A 15,530-nucleotide genomic window follows, 5' to 3' on the forward strand; every position below is an offset into this window, starting at 1 on the left:
CAGACAGGACATGGTATGAATGTGAAAAACATAGGTGTAGAATGAAAGCTGATTACACTTTGCAGGAAGCAGCTACGCCAGTGAATGACTAACCAGTGGCTATCTGTCTGCACGTAAAATGATGTCACCTTGACGTGTCAGGAAACTCCCCAGAAGTCCACTGACTTACAATTACATTCTGGCATCACCTTAGAAATGAATAGACAAGGGTGAACTTTCCCTTCCAATCTACTGCTTGTTCTCCACTGAGAAATGGTGATTAGTACACACAACCATCATAACAGAATGTGCCAGCTAGAAATGGTTCAACAAAATGAGTTGAGTGCACACTATGGGGTCCGTGGAGCATTGATCCATACACAACAAGCACATTTTAATCTTCACAAACAAACAGGAGCAATAAGGAAACAGCTCCCCTGCTCTCTCTGATCAACACTGCAATCAGGGTAAATAAACCTTAGAACAAGAGCATTGCTGAACTGTTCTCTGGTGACTTCTCCAGAGTTCTAACAACACAAGTTAATCATCTGCTAATGGTGAATGGAATGGAGTAATCAAATAGTCTGGGCTGGAATTTCATTCACATGTGAATTATTCTGTCTATTGTATGTATAAGCAGCTTCACCAACTGATGTTAACTGTTTCAATAGCTCTGTCAAGTGCAATCCACCATTTAGAATTTAACAAGATAACCTGAAACTGATCAGCAGCACACAAATCTAAATACAACCAACAGAAGGCTATACTAGATCTCATACTGAAGTCCACGTTTGTGGGCTGGGGTCAATAAACAACCGTACTCTACCTTTTGCAGATTCAGATCGTTTTGGCAAGTCGAGGGTATCAAAGTTCTTGTCCATGTCCCCATTCTTTTTTCCTGAAACACAGACGACGGATGTTATTTTTGGCCAAAAGCAGCAGGCGCTCACAGGGATGTATACACTGAAAACAAATTACATTTTAATCCAGGGTACATCAGTAGAACCTCTCCAATTCTGTATTTATTGCTGAATGACATGCATGCACTCATTTCTGCATTGAATCCCTTCAGCACAGCAGAGACATATAATTTATTGTGTTTACAGAAACACAGGAATTAATTAGAATGTATTCAAAACCAGTGCTAGAAAACGGATGTGGTGCTACATTGTAAGCAGGTTGCAGTGTTACACTAACCACAAAATGCATTAAAATGTGTATTCGTGTTTAAGGACTTCTTTAATTACAGTGGTGTAGTAATCTTTTCTAGACAAGTACTATATTGCATAAGAGCATGTTATTTCATTATTGGACAAATGGCTCTGAGATGGGTTAGAGATCCCGGCCATATGTCCACCATACACTCAGTCTGAAAGTTTTGGCACTTTAATTTGTGTGGAAAAATGGCTAAATCAGCTTCTCTAAATATAGCAACGTACATATAGGCGTCAACCAATGGAAGACTTAGGATTTTATTTTTTTGCATTTTTAACAGCCATGCCCTTAAATCTTATTTTAGACTACTATACTAAATATACTGCAACTTAAACTGCAAACAAACAATATACAACACTGAACAAAATGCAGCATAGCGTGCTATTAAAGTTGCACTGATGACCGCTAAACACTACCAAAATGTGTCACATCTATATGCATTGTATCATTCACAATTTATTCACAACACTGACTATGTTACAGTTAACCTATATTTAAAAAGACAATATAGAGTGTGCCTTAAGATGTATGTAAACAGTCAGTGGCAGCGGTGTCTGTTTAATAAACTTAGATTATATTTATATAGAGTGTTTGTAACTACCCATATCCATATAACAGTAAGCCTTTGTCACATCTAACAACGCTATAAAAGCAGACTGGATTTTTGTACAGCAATTAGGTCATATTTTTACACACACATAATCTGTAATTATTAGTGGTAATTGGTTCCATTATCATTCATACTATAACTAGGTGTGATGAAAATGAAGCCGCATTAACAGTGTGTGTGGAGTTAGTTTACAAAGTAATGGGCACAGGAACTAAATGTATCCAGCTGCGCTTTGGGCCAGAACAGCAATTTGGGCAAATTGCAGTTTGGTACATTTAGCCCCAGAAATCCTGTTATTAGTTTGTCCTAAGGGTAGACTGACTGTGACAGATCTGCTAAAAAAAACCAACACATTTTCACAATATTAACTGGTGAGACGTGCAGGGCCGTCTTTCCCATTGGGCACAATGGGCAGGTGCCCGTCGGAGGCAGAAAAAAAAAAAAAAGACAATATTTACCTTGTAGTCAGCTGGCGATCCGGCTCCCTCCATGGTCTCCTCCTCCGTGCGGCGCTCACAGTGCATGTCGGGTGTGACGCCCGCCTGACATCCACTGCGGAGCGCGACGGAGGAGGAGACCATGGAGGGAGCCGGATTGCCAGCTGACCGCAAGGTAAATATTGTCTTTTTTTCTTTCCAGGTTTTTTGTTTTTGCTGCCTCCGACGGGCCCATATATACATATACACACACACATATATATATTATACATACATACATATATATATATATATATATATATATATACACATACATATATACATACATACATACATACATACATACATACATACATAATCTTTTTTTTTTTGTATATATAGGGGCCCCGGTGCACTGCTGTGCCCGGGGGCCCAAGATGTTCTTAAGAGGGCCCTGGAGACGTGGTCAGATTCTGTCACTCAGTGTTGGCACAAAGGGTCAGCATCACTGTACACACATGCAGGTGACAGACATTCACCACTGACAGGACTCAGACATGTCCGCATAGCCATCTGCGGTCACCTTCCAATAGTGTTTACCAACATATTACATAATGATAAAAAATAAACAAAAATATTATTTAAAAAAAACCAAAACAGTTTATCTTCAGGAATCAGTTGTTTCTTGGCCACGTGCTGTGATATCTGACCAATTGGTGATATCACAGAGTGTGCCGCCTGTATGACAATGCTCATTATCACATTCTGCAGTGATACTGCTGATCTGATATACCCAGAGAAAAATAAAATAAAAAACTCCTATTTTTAGTTATCTTTATTTGAATTGTTTCCAGTTAATAAGATTACTTCCTTTTATGAGATATGTAAAACCCTACAATACATGTTGGTCTCACAATGAATGGTAATCTTGTGCATCCTCAAACTCATATTTACCTAAGACCTCAAAAGGCTGACTCTACTTTACATATTTTTACTATAATTTTACTAAATACCGGTTCTTCCAGCGAAACTCCCCTCCCAGCTATCGATACTGTGCATGTAATAGCCTAAGATAAATACACATTTCTTGCTGGCTCTAGAGAGGTTTCCAATCCCCGTCCCACACCCTGTAGGATACCTGATGTCAGTAAAATCACACTCATCTTTAGTCCTTTCATCTCTAGTCCCTAATGTAGAGTGAGTGCATAGGCGGAGGCAGGGGGCAGACTGACACAGAGGAAGATGAGGCAGCACTAGTAGGTCATCTTCTTGCTGGTTGCCCATGACAACCCGCAAGCAACTGGATATCACAAGTACCTTTAACTTGAGAAGTAAATGTAGGTTGGAGTAGGTGTGCAATAGGAATAACTGCTAGATGGGTTATGAGCTATACTACAGTATATGTCAGAATAATGTAATAATGTTAGAAAGTCACCATTTCTGCAGGTGGAACTACGTGCAAAGCAGAATATATTAATCTGTGTTTAACAAACTATCAGAGGCTGGAGAAGTTAAGGAAAGGTAAAGCAGAAGAAGCTACAGACTCACCTTGGTTAAACCACTCCTCTAATAAGCAGGGAAGCAAGAGAAGAAAGGCGAATTACAGGGGGAGAGATAAAAGCAGTCAGATGTAGTCACAATAATACAGAACTAGAAATCACTGTAATGTACTATAGGATCATGTTAACCCCTCCAGGTGCTGCAGCACTAGATGTAGACAGACAATGCTTTCTTTCCCTGTATTAGAAGGTCTTCTGAAACTAAAGGGTGACCAGATCAATCCTGAATTTCAGCGCCATAGTTCAGCTAAGGAGACCATCTGGTGTGCTGGTATGAGCATCACATACAGTGTGTCATGGTGTGTACGCAGGGCTTATTCAGGTCTTTAAATATCACTGTATATTGAGATAGTCTGCAGAGGATGTGTTCATCCTGTCCAATGTAAGGCAGAGTGATAAATGCATGTACAGTTATTGCAGTGGTTGGAAGGTGTCCTACCTCCTTCCTTGAAAACATTATAATAATGTAGGGTCTCCGTGTAGCTTCGTTCCACTTATAAAAGACAATTAGAAGTGATGAATGTTACAGATACATCTGGTCTCTCTCGCTACACTCACAGGACACAGACAAAAATAAATGAACAGAAACTCTCCAGCTCCTGTCTCACAGTACTAAAAGGGTCTCCTTATAATAGCTCTGCATAGAAAATAAAGTAAGCTAATCAGGGAGCCATTTCTGGAGCAAGATATAATATATTGTAATTTATTCTCCTATATGACATCTCTATATACGTGCGCTCAGTACAGTTGTGTTTTCATTCATAGCTCTGGTAAGCTCACAGTAATACGCGCCTGAGGTGGGATCTGCAGGCAGACAAAGGAGTCATAGCAGACTTGCGACAGAGCATGGCAGGGAATGTAGCTGGAATCCAGCCTCTATAAACACAGGCATAGCAGGTTACAGCAAGTCAGACTTTGCCCAAGCATTGGTGATAACGAGTTACGGGGTGGTGGCAGACAAAGAGGCAGCTAAGCAATGCTGTTTACCTTGAAAGTTAATGGACCATTATCAACTCTATAAACTTATATGACTAACTCCTTTGCTGCTAAAACTCTCTTATGTGCTGCATAATAAACAGCCTGAAGAAAACGTATGACATTGTGAATAATATTCTGTAATAGAAAACAAAATGTGCCCCATAAAGTGACACGGCAGGTGTCGGAGATCCTGGAACAAGCTTACACATAATGGTTAATCATGGAAACATACCTGTCACGATGACTGGAGTTACACATGTCTAGATGTGCAGGATGACATAATAACTGCTTATACTGATAGAACAGACAGAAATATTACATGGAGACGCCCTCGTTACCTTTAGCTTTCTTGCCGCCAAAGCAGCCAGCATCATCTTTCTTTTTCTTCTGCTGTCCTCCGATCCCGCTTTGCAGGCTGGTGTCTAGGTCATGAAACCTGTCTGCTCCGGGCACCTCCTTGTGGACGTGGTACGAGAGGTTTCGCATGATACAGACACAATTTTCCACAGACTGGAAGAGAAGGATGGGGAGGGGGTATAATGAGCAGCACTTTTACACCGGACCTGTGACAAAACTAATGAGACTCTACAGGAGAGAGCTGGAGCAATCTCTCAGACATCACCAACTCCATCAATTCTTTTTTTACTTCTTTTAAATTGACTGACTCAAGGCTCGTACATCAAGCAATACTTCACAACTCATCTTCTTCTAGATGCCTTACTCATTCTTGCATCCTTTGTTCTCTTTAAACTGTAAGAAGTGAGCCCAGCATACTCTACCTCTAATAGCATGTATTTTACAGGAGAGTTTATAGTACAACATCAACAGTATAGTGGTTTGCATTTGGCAACGGTTAGCAGCAATTCTATATGGGACAGGATCTAGTCTTTGTTTGGTTTTGACCGACAAATATGGGAACATTCGAGAAATGTGTGAAGATCAAGTACAGTAAATTCGACCAAGGTCTAACTTACCACATTTGGAACATACACAGTTCCAGAAATACACAGAATGGCCGGAACCTCACCTTGTTGTCCGTGTCCTTTTTGCTTACTGCAGACTGTAGAGCGTGTAGCAGGGCATCCACCAAACCGTCACACTCCCGCAGCCGTCTGCGGGCTTCAGCGCCATCTGAACTGACATTCCTAGCGGACAACAGAAGCAGAATATGACCACTTGTATATTTATTATGTATAAAGCAATTACTTGTGTTTGCTTTACAAAATGCAACATAATAAGAAAATGTACATCCATGTTCATCCTATCCCTTCTACCCATGTTGGTAAAAACTGCATCGCCAGCGTTTGAGAACATTCATGCTCTGTGATTTTAGTTACAGACTGACTTCTATTTCTGTTTCAATGTCTGTTTCTTTTGTGAGACTGTAACCTTCTCTTGCATTGTTTGTGATGCCTTCAATAAATGGTTTCAGAAAAAAATATATAGAAAGTAAACATAATGCATAATCTGAGTCATCTGATCATTTTTACCTTCTAAAATCATGTTTTTCTTTAAGGTCAATTACACTTTTTTAACTTTTACTGTATTATGCCCCATAATCTAACTAGGCAGCCCCCTCCTTAATATAGCATAGCCTCATTGTATAGGAAACAAGGAGGCCACTATTACCTAAAGCCAAGAGCCATGGCTTATGGCACTAGACATGCTCAAAGGAGCTCTGCTGAAGAGCCATTGATGGCACAAGTCTATGTACTTGGTCAAACATGGGTAACAATATAACCCCAGACCTCTGACATACCTTTGTTCTCTAAGGAGGGATTGTCTAAAAGTGGACAACTCCATTACAGAACTCAGCGCAATCCGGAAAGTAATGGTGGCTGAAAGGAAGTTAAAAATAGCCAGTGGACCAAATCTAATCTACGCCATGTCCTTTGCTCACCTGTTTATTATAGACTGCACAAATATGAGCTCATCTGGAATCCATGAAAATGATCCTGACTTACTACATGCTACATTTCATTACAGATCACTATATCTGGTGATCATATCACATATTCTACTAAAGAATCTCGCTGTGTAGTTTAGAAAAACCTCCAGATAGCTGCTCTTTGAATGCTTTTAATACAGAATCCCTGGTAGATCATCCCACTGATAGATGGAACGCACTGTACAAGGCTTTCAAATTACACCATATAAAACAGCTTGTAAAGTCTTAGACTGTATGTAACTAGGTTACATCTCCTCTCTTAGAAACACTGCATAATTTATAAATGGAAGAAGTTCAACATACACAACAGAAATCCAAAGCAGTGGCAGCGTTCTACACAGCGGCAATGATAAAACATGCAAGAACAAGGCCCTGGGACACTTTATCCAAGATCAGACCCTGGTTTATCTACAGGTCATAGTTTGTATCTGTAAGTGTGACTGTAAGACCTTTGACCTTTAGCATAGTAAACTGTATTTACACTCAATCTTTAGATAGCTCATATTTATTATCCCAGGGCCACCTCCATGGGGGTAGAGGAGAACATTAATCCACATTTCTCAGAAATGACACGTTTTTCAGATTGCAGGAAAGATACGGTTTCAATGTAATACATTGTGAAAGCTCTGATTCCCAGCCACTTTCTCTGAGAAACTCTGCATTAATCATGACTGATAGAGGAGGTGAGGCATTGACTCATTCCCACACAGAGCTTCTCTTCTGTGCTGAAGACAGCATATGTATAAAGGTAATGGGAAAACAGCAACTCTCCCTAACGGACACATCAGAAGGCAGTGACTATAGTCAGGAGGGGAACAACTTACAGGATCAATCTTGCCAAATGTTGCAATTAAATCAATGTCCGGCAGCATGCTGGAACAAATTTACATGAACGCAGAATGCTAACCACACTGTAGGATTAGTACATTGATTATGCTTGTTCTGTGATGTATATAGATATCTATACTTTATAGATAGATATATATAAAAAATATCTTTATATTAAAATGTGTGATGGGTCCATGAGACAGTGATAGAGAGTAGTTTACATTGCTAAAATTCAGTGCTGATATCAATGCTAATGTAGCGTTAATTATGCACACAGCCCTCAAACATGACAGCTTTGGAATATTAAACTTATTTTAAAGAAACCTAAACAGAGTAAAATAAACATGAATATTGTAGCAACTGTTGCCGTGATAGTAATTACATTTCACCGATGGGCTGTAATCAGTATTAGCCCTTCTCATTAAACCCTTCTTATCACGTTCGGGTGTTTGGTCAAGTTTGTACAACCTCGTTCGTAATATTTGTGTGCATATAATACAGCAAATATGCTGTATTTGCCTTCTATGCGGATTTACTGACAAAATGGCAGTTAAATCAAAATGAAGATACATTTTGTTACACAATTCACTTTCTATTCATTCATCTATATAAAGGCAGTTGAATGCACAAACACTACAATATTTTAATAAAACAAATGGTTACAATGTATTCTCCGGTTTCTTCCCATAAAAAAAGAAATAAATAAATCACATTTTGCTCAGTAAAAGACAACTTAGTAAAATTGCATTTAAAACATGGTAGTGAGTATGTTACCAGCCAGTGTGCCCTGTGCCTGATCGTTCAGGGCCAATTCACACACATGGACTGGAAATTGCATTTTACGAACACACGGTTTAGGTACATTTTGGTCATGTGTTTTCATGACTTACCCACTTACCAGTGCAATCTATTGTACCATAAATGGGTCATGCTGTGTTCTGAAATTTAAAATGTGGCCTTAAACTATTAAGATGAATCATTTCTTATGGGCTCATTCTCACCATTGTGTTCTATTTTTAATGCACTTTTTAGATGTTAGCTGATGAAAAGGACATTAATAGTAGATTGCTGTGAACGGGCCTCATTCATTAGGTGCTTGTGGACAGAGGCAGGAAGAGAGTGCTCAGAGAGCTGGAGCATTTCCACTGGGAATATTGTAATGACTGTCTCTGTGCTGTTCATTACTTGTAGCACTCAGAAAATGACTCCAGTAAAAGGGCAATTTGGGCTGAAAGCGTCACTTCAGCAGAATCCAGTAACCTCCTTTAAGGTGGATAAATCAGTGACAACCATGTGTAAAAAGCACAGGTATCCTAGTCACATGCTGACTGTAATTCAGACAATTTCCACCTTTTTCTATAAAGGTAATGGCTGGGTGAAGAATACTTCAGCCTTATCCCACAATTGTTTTTTGCAACTTCCCCAATTGCATTTTATATATGGAGGCCGATTTTACATAAAAAGCAAACCACAAAGTAATTCGTGTAAGGATTAATGGTTCCTAGGTTACTGTTATCCATAAAACAGATCACAGAATATAACACACTAGTGGTTGCTTCGACATGGATAGCTATAATCATACCTCCCAACATTTGCCATAGTTTAGAGGTTGATTGTGGACATGGCTGGTGTACCATTTGGCAAACCTAGGATGCCGGGGTTTAAGGGGCACCCAAAAGAGTAAATTGCTGCATGATTCCCGCTCACTCCCAGTCTGACAGAGGAGAAGATGCCATTTCTTCTGAGGGGGGCGCCAGAAGACGGGATAGTCACTTAGGTCCTGATCGTGGAGCTAAACTAACCAAAATACATTTCTGATAGGATGTTGAGGACGGTGAACTGTACTGTCCTACCATTCCTTAAATATCAAAACTGTTTTCTTGATGAAACTGGGAAGGTGAAACTGGATGGAAGCCAATCCCAGCCTTTATTTTACTAGTGATGCCACGTTCAGCACTACATGGTTGCCAAATGTTTCTTGGAGACGATAGGCACATTGTATTCTTATGCATTCATTTATATGCCTGAAAGCTCCTCACTGCTGTGAATATAATTGGTCTTATCTACATTTCATTGGTATAATTAACTTTCTTGATTTTTACCTATATCGTAAAAACTGCTGTGGTCACTCAAATTTGTTGCTTACTGCACATTTCCATATCATGTGAACAAGTATCAAACATCCCAAATGATAACTGCAAACTTTATTTAACCTTTTTCTTGTTTACCAATAAATCAATTAAAACAGAGAAAGCCCATAGAAAACATGATAAAAAGCTTATGTTGAGCTAGGCACATTAAAATATGTCAGATCATTCTTACAAATGAATAGAGCAAAACAACATCTCGGGATAAATGTTTCATACCCCGGTTTTGTAAACTCCCGCGAGTTCGGCTTAAATTTAAAGCGGCGCTGCCTTGTAAAGGGAAACTTTTACACCCTAGTGGTATCCCGAGATAGAGTTTTGGACCTGCAAGCTCACTTAAAGGGGGGTGGGGGGTTTCCAGTTGCCTGAACCACCCCCCCCCCCCACCACACACTCCATCCATTAGAACAGTCACACAAAATTGGGACTGCCCCACCAGATTCAGGACAGTTCTCCTCCACTACCTGTGTATTTAAAGAGGATTGGAGGAGTTGGAGAGCAGTCTCAAATGATAGCCACACCCCTTGCATACAATCTTGCGGCGTGACATGGAAACCCTCCTCTACAAATCCTGCGTTTGCCCCTGCTAGGCATAAGTTTTTGCCACAAACAAAGTAGTTCTTGTTTTGCTATATTTGATGTTTAAGTTGAGTATAAGTTGAGTGTTTTCTCCAGTTGCTCTGGTTTCCTCCCACAGTCCAAAAACATACCAGTAGGTTGATTGGCATTTGCAAACAATAATATTCAATTATATTGATGTGCAAAGGTGGTTCTTCATCTTTACTTAACTTAAACTATACAAAAAGATAAACACTATTTCCACCACACACTTTTCAGAAAAAAAAAAATATATATGCTTAAAAACTAAAAATCAACAAAAAAGACTAAAAAAACAAACAAACACCCACATGACATGTTATTACAGACTACCATGCCACTGCATATGCAACAGTAAGTCTAGAAATGCCTACTCAAAAGGGGTCTCTCTGGGTGAAGTTGCTTAGAAGGAATCATTCAGAGGACTCTATTCTAAGAAATTAAGTTTGCAGCAGGTATTATGGAAAGAGAAGCCACTGAGAATCAACCTATTGATCTTCTGACACTTGAGGGACTGAAGATCTAATTCTCGCACTAATGCGGAGCGTTCAAAGCCGTTACGGTTGTGAGACAATGAGGAAAACACAATCCATTCTATAGCATACATTTCTATGAGGAATTGGACACCAATAAGTCTGACACAGCCATCAGGCCACATGTTGTGGGGGGAATATATTTGTGAATACTATTTCCAGCTAAATATTTTAGGAGCTTAGGAAACCTCAGTGTTTTGTACTTCCACAAATTAGGAGCAAGAAAAATAATAAAAAAAAACAAACAGATTTTTTTTTCTTACACATAAACCATCACTGCAATGCTACTGCCATCATATTTTAACAACATAACGGTAACTTAAATGATTGTGTTTGCTGTGGTGGCGCCTTAGACATTGGTCAAACCCCACAATACCTCAAGCAGCCAGAAGTGTTCTTAAACACTGTGGTCCATTCTGCATCACGGGGCTTGGAGTCCTCATTGGGTTCGTTCTCCCAGCCAGAGTGAGGGATGATCACCTCATTAGTGAGGGTTTGAAGACCATGGTTGATGATAACCATTTTTAAGGGTTCATAGGAGGACAGGTTCCACAGAGTGCCTTTGGAGAGAAAGACAGACAATATTGTGTGGGGTGCATGGTAAAAGTCAAATACTTGTGCTTCATCAGACATGGTCTGGTCCACCAATGACCACATCAGCCACGTGTTGTGGTCAGCAGATGACCAGCATGAAATGTTCTCTAGCAGTGCTGTCATTCATCCCACACACTGCGCAACTACATATATAAGTCACCAGAAACACAAAGAATAGGATGCCACACTATTTCCACAAAACGCCTCGTTACAGCAAGCTTTACATAAATAGGAAGAATTTCTAAATGACAGTCATACAAGAGTGAAACTAAGTCAATATAAAAGGATCAGCAAAGGAGTAGTGTATACAAAAACAAACAAAAAAGTTTTTATTAAAACGTAAAGCATCCAAATACTGTATTGTTGCAATTTTGTCTGCAACTAACATACTACCTCTCCCTCTCCCGGGAGTCAACATGCTACATAAAAGGAAAAATGAGAATGAGCCATAGTAAGATGACATCTGCTGCACGTCATGTGATAATCAATACCTCATCTGCTTCTTTTGTCAACACATATGAGAGTATAGATTAGAAAAGGGCAACTTGCAGCACTATGATTCACTACATCTTGGAAGACTGCTTTGTAACAAAGCCCCAATATGCTTGTTACACAGGATCAGTCAATACAAACACTACAGTATATAAAGTAAGAATCTATCACTGATCCACTGTGTAGAACAGAATACTGTAAACATCTGATCTCAACATATGTTTTAGAGCACATCATACCGTCAGCTTTCTGACATGAAACAGCTAACTGCATCCTATCACACATTCTTTACCAAACAGTTTCTGACAGGACAATGAAAACCCATATTTAAATCTCTTTTTAATATAGAAAGTTTCATCCACATGCAAATATACACGATATGTAAACTAATACCACTGTATAGTTTCTTCTAGATTCCCCGGTTTTTACATGTTTCTTACACACTTAGAAGATGTAACTCTTCCTGTACATTTCTAACTGGATACTCTCTATATAGTAATATGCTTTATAGAAATATACCACATTTTTAACAAACCAAGACAGAGGTACTATACTATACTGAAAGGTCTTCTACACCTAACATGAAATAGCAGATGTATACAAACGTTCCAGGAATGTGTTATAACTTAAGGTATTTGACATAAGGCTGTGAATGCGGACATGTATTTTTTTGCGGTCTTTAAATCCAGTCACACACTCGCTACAATGCATTTATATTTGTTCAACTGCACGATGACCATATCTTTGGCTGATTTTGCCAGACACATTACAGGCAAATTTAGGCAGGTTTTCCAGATCTGCTGGTGTGGAGATCTATGGGGCTATTACCATGCATTTTGTTCAATGCTTCAAGTTTTAAACTGGCTGTCAATGTAATCATTGGCCATATTCAGGCAGTCATTCTCTTTACAATCCAAAACAAACACATATGGTAGGTACACACACACACACCTATCAATGTTAGGCTAAAATTTGGTCAAAAACAGCCAAATTAGCTATCTGGATTCTAGCATTTGAGGAAAGCATAGTTCTATTAAACCTGCTTGATGTGGCTCGGTAACTAATGGACAATATCTACTGAGATTACCCATTACTTATTTTTTAGGTTTAACATCCTTTAATAAATCAATGACAAGAGTTTGCATTAAAGAATGCTAAACATTTGGGAAAGACATCGAAGCACCATATTTATATAGCCTGGAAATGAAACAAATAAACAAATACATTTTGCAAGAGTGTAAAATACGATACAAAACATGTTTAGCCTTTCAGCCAACTTGCTCCCAGCATTAACTATCTCCCGCTAAGCTAGACTGAGATTTCCCCACTATAAACAGCATATTGTAGAGTTCTGCGTTTATTTGATGGTAATGCTAGAGAGGAAAAGGCAGAGCAGTGTTTGTTATTTTAAGTGTCTGGGAGGGATGCTTGCCATTTTCACCCAGACTTCTGGGCCCTCCCTAAGAAATTATAGACTGGCGTTTTCATTTCAGCTTGCCAGATTTCTAAATGTGCTATGGGACTGCCATTCAAAGATTGCAGCCTGCTACAACCAAGCCAAGTTAGACTTCAGACATTTCAAGCATGAGAAGTAACACCATAGAGAACGGAAATGGATAACCAATATCAAGAGATCTACTAAACTCCAGATGCAATGAAAGGATGACAAGAATATTTACTGTGTTCAAGACAAGGCAGGGAGGGAGGGATTTTTATTTGTAATTTTGGGCCATAAGACTTCCAGTGCATCTTATGTACTTGAGCGCCTGATGTCTGATTTACAGATGAGCTCAGCTGTCAATAACCTGCCCCTGTTCATGATGCATCTCACTCAAGTCATGTGACGTGTGTGTGCAGACGCTCTGCTGTCTCTTAATGCAATTTTATAGAAAAGCTAGAAAGTCACAAAAACAAAAGAAATAAGGCTCCAGCTTAGTGTCCAGTGCTGCTTTCACAGATGCCTTGCATTGTCTGTACTGTTCTAGAGCTGAACTCCATAAGACATACATTTGAAATAACCTCACCTGTTATGAGCTCCCTTACTTCCATGTCATTTGTCTTCCTCAGCAGTCGGATTAAAGCAGGAATACCATCACAAATTTTGATTGACACTTTGTTTTCATTATCTTTGCCATATGAGATGTTACGGAGGGCTCCACAGGCTTTGCGGTGGACTTCAGGCTTCGGGTGGTCCAGTAAACCCACAAGGATGGGAATGCCTTTGAGATGTCTTACCTCCTTCTTTATTTTATCGTTTTCATAACACAAGTGCTGCAAATAAGCAGCCGCGTTGGACTTAACCGGATCAATGGGATGATTGAGCATTGCAATGACCTCTGGTAGGTCAGGATCTCTCCATCGTGGGTCTTTGCGGATGCTGTCAATAGAAGGAGAGCGCTTTCCCAAACGATCTATGCTGGCCAGGCTTCCTCTCTCTGGCTGAGCTAGTGGTGCTGCATAGCCACCGTGCAGATAAGGAATTCTCTCCTCAATCAGTTCCGACTCCAGGGGGTCATCATAGGCCCTGAGGGAAGACCATAGACATACATATGAATATAGATGTACGCGGCATTTAAAAAAAAAAAAAGAAAACATTACTTGTAACAGCCAAACTTTTACTAAGTTAAAATATAGCTGTTTTTCGGGACTTAAGAGTTTAAACAGAACAAAATAAACCTGACAAAACCTAGAATATCTAACATTAGCCTGGCAGTCATTTGATCATTAATACAAACAAATACAGAATTCAGTCAGTCAAAACTGGGAACCAGCAGAACCTTTTAAGGGGCATTCATTCATCTCAAATACATGATTCACAAAGTGAGTCACCAGCACATTGGATACCTGGTCCCATGATTTGTCCAGACTTTATTTAAAAGTAGCATAGAGTGCTCTTCTTTTTGAGAACACTCGGTGAAAAATTAAATATAACACATTCTAAGGGGCATATTCAATTAGCTTCTGGGATTGCAGCATCGCTTGGCCACGCACATAATTTGCAACTTCGGTACCACCACATCGCAGATTTCCTATGTAGTGGTATCAGAAAGGAGGCGGCCGCGCGATGCTGCGATTCCAGAAGCTAATTGAATATGCCCCTAAGAACGTATTGTAAGAATGTTCAAGGCCCAGGAGATCTGCAGCAGTAATATTTGTAAGCACTGGGAATGGGTTCATTGTAGAATTAACATTAATAATGTTGCCTCAACTACATTTCACCTGTCAAATGCCAGAAGGGCTGATGGTTAGATGGACCGGTTCCCGGCATTGCAGTCAGTGCACCCAAGTTAATGGGGTCGGTCCTAGCCTATTAGTGGCCGGTCCAGACACTGACAGGCTTCCTAGTGGCTGGCTCCTCCCCAGGAACCAGCCACCTGACTACATGTGCCGTGCATTACCGCATTTTCAAATCTGCCTGGGTCCTGCAAACTGTCAGAGTATAGGAACCGACAGGAGTCAGGCAGAAGATAGAAACAAGAAGAGAAAAGAAGATGAGAAGGTAAGTACACTAATACAGAGAAATAGTGGGGAGAGAAAGAATGTTACAGAAAATGGAGGGGGGGGGGAGAATGCTACAGAAAATGGGGGGGATGCTACAGAATATGAGGGGGGGGAGAAAGGATGCTACAGAAAA

At 39.8% G+C, this 15,530-nt stretch overlaps 1 protein-coding gene across 10 annotated transcripts in view; it reads right to left on the bottom strand.

The window, feature by feature from the left end:
• The window catches only part of ARVCF (ARVCF delta catenin family member), an 803,654-nt gene that overhangs the window by 263,528 nt on the left and 524,596 nt on the right, over nt 1-15,530 (bottom strand). For 9 of the 10 annotated variants that reach the window (XM_075216612.1, XM_075216556.1, XM_075216570.1 and 6 more), the window contains 6 exons: nt 13,921-14,420; nt 11,187-11,370; nt 5,785-5,902; nt 5,096-5,267; nt 3,769-3,786; nt 806-877 (listed from right to left, as the gene is read on the bottom strand). In XM_075216612.1, coding sequence (XP_075072713.1) covers nt 806-877; nt 3,769-3,786; nt 5,096-5,267; nt 5,785-5,902; nt 11,187-11,370; nt 13,921-14,420 — 1,064 coding nt within the window. The remainder of the gene's footprint in view (nt 1-805; nt 878-3,768; nt 3,787-5,095; nt 5,268-5,784; nt 5,903-11,186; nt 11,371-13,920; nt 14,421-15,530) is intronic. The other variant, XM_075216595.1, reaches the window with a different exon arrangement.

Source organism: Mixophyes fleayi, chromosome 1 (assembly GCF_038048845.1).
Source record: "Mixophyes fleayi isolate aMixFle1 chromosome 1, aMixFle1.hap1, whole genome shotgun sequence".
In the NCBI taxonomy this organism is placed as follows: Eukaryota; Metazoa; Chordata; class Amphibia; order Anura; family Limnodynastidae; genus Mixophyes; species Mixophyes fleayi.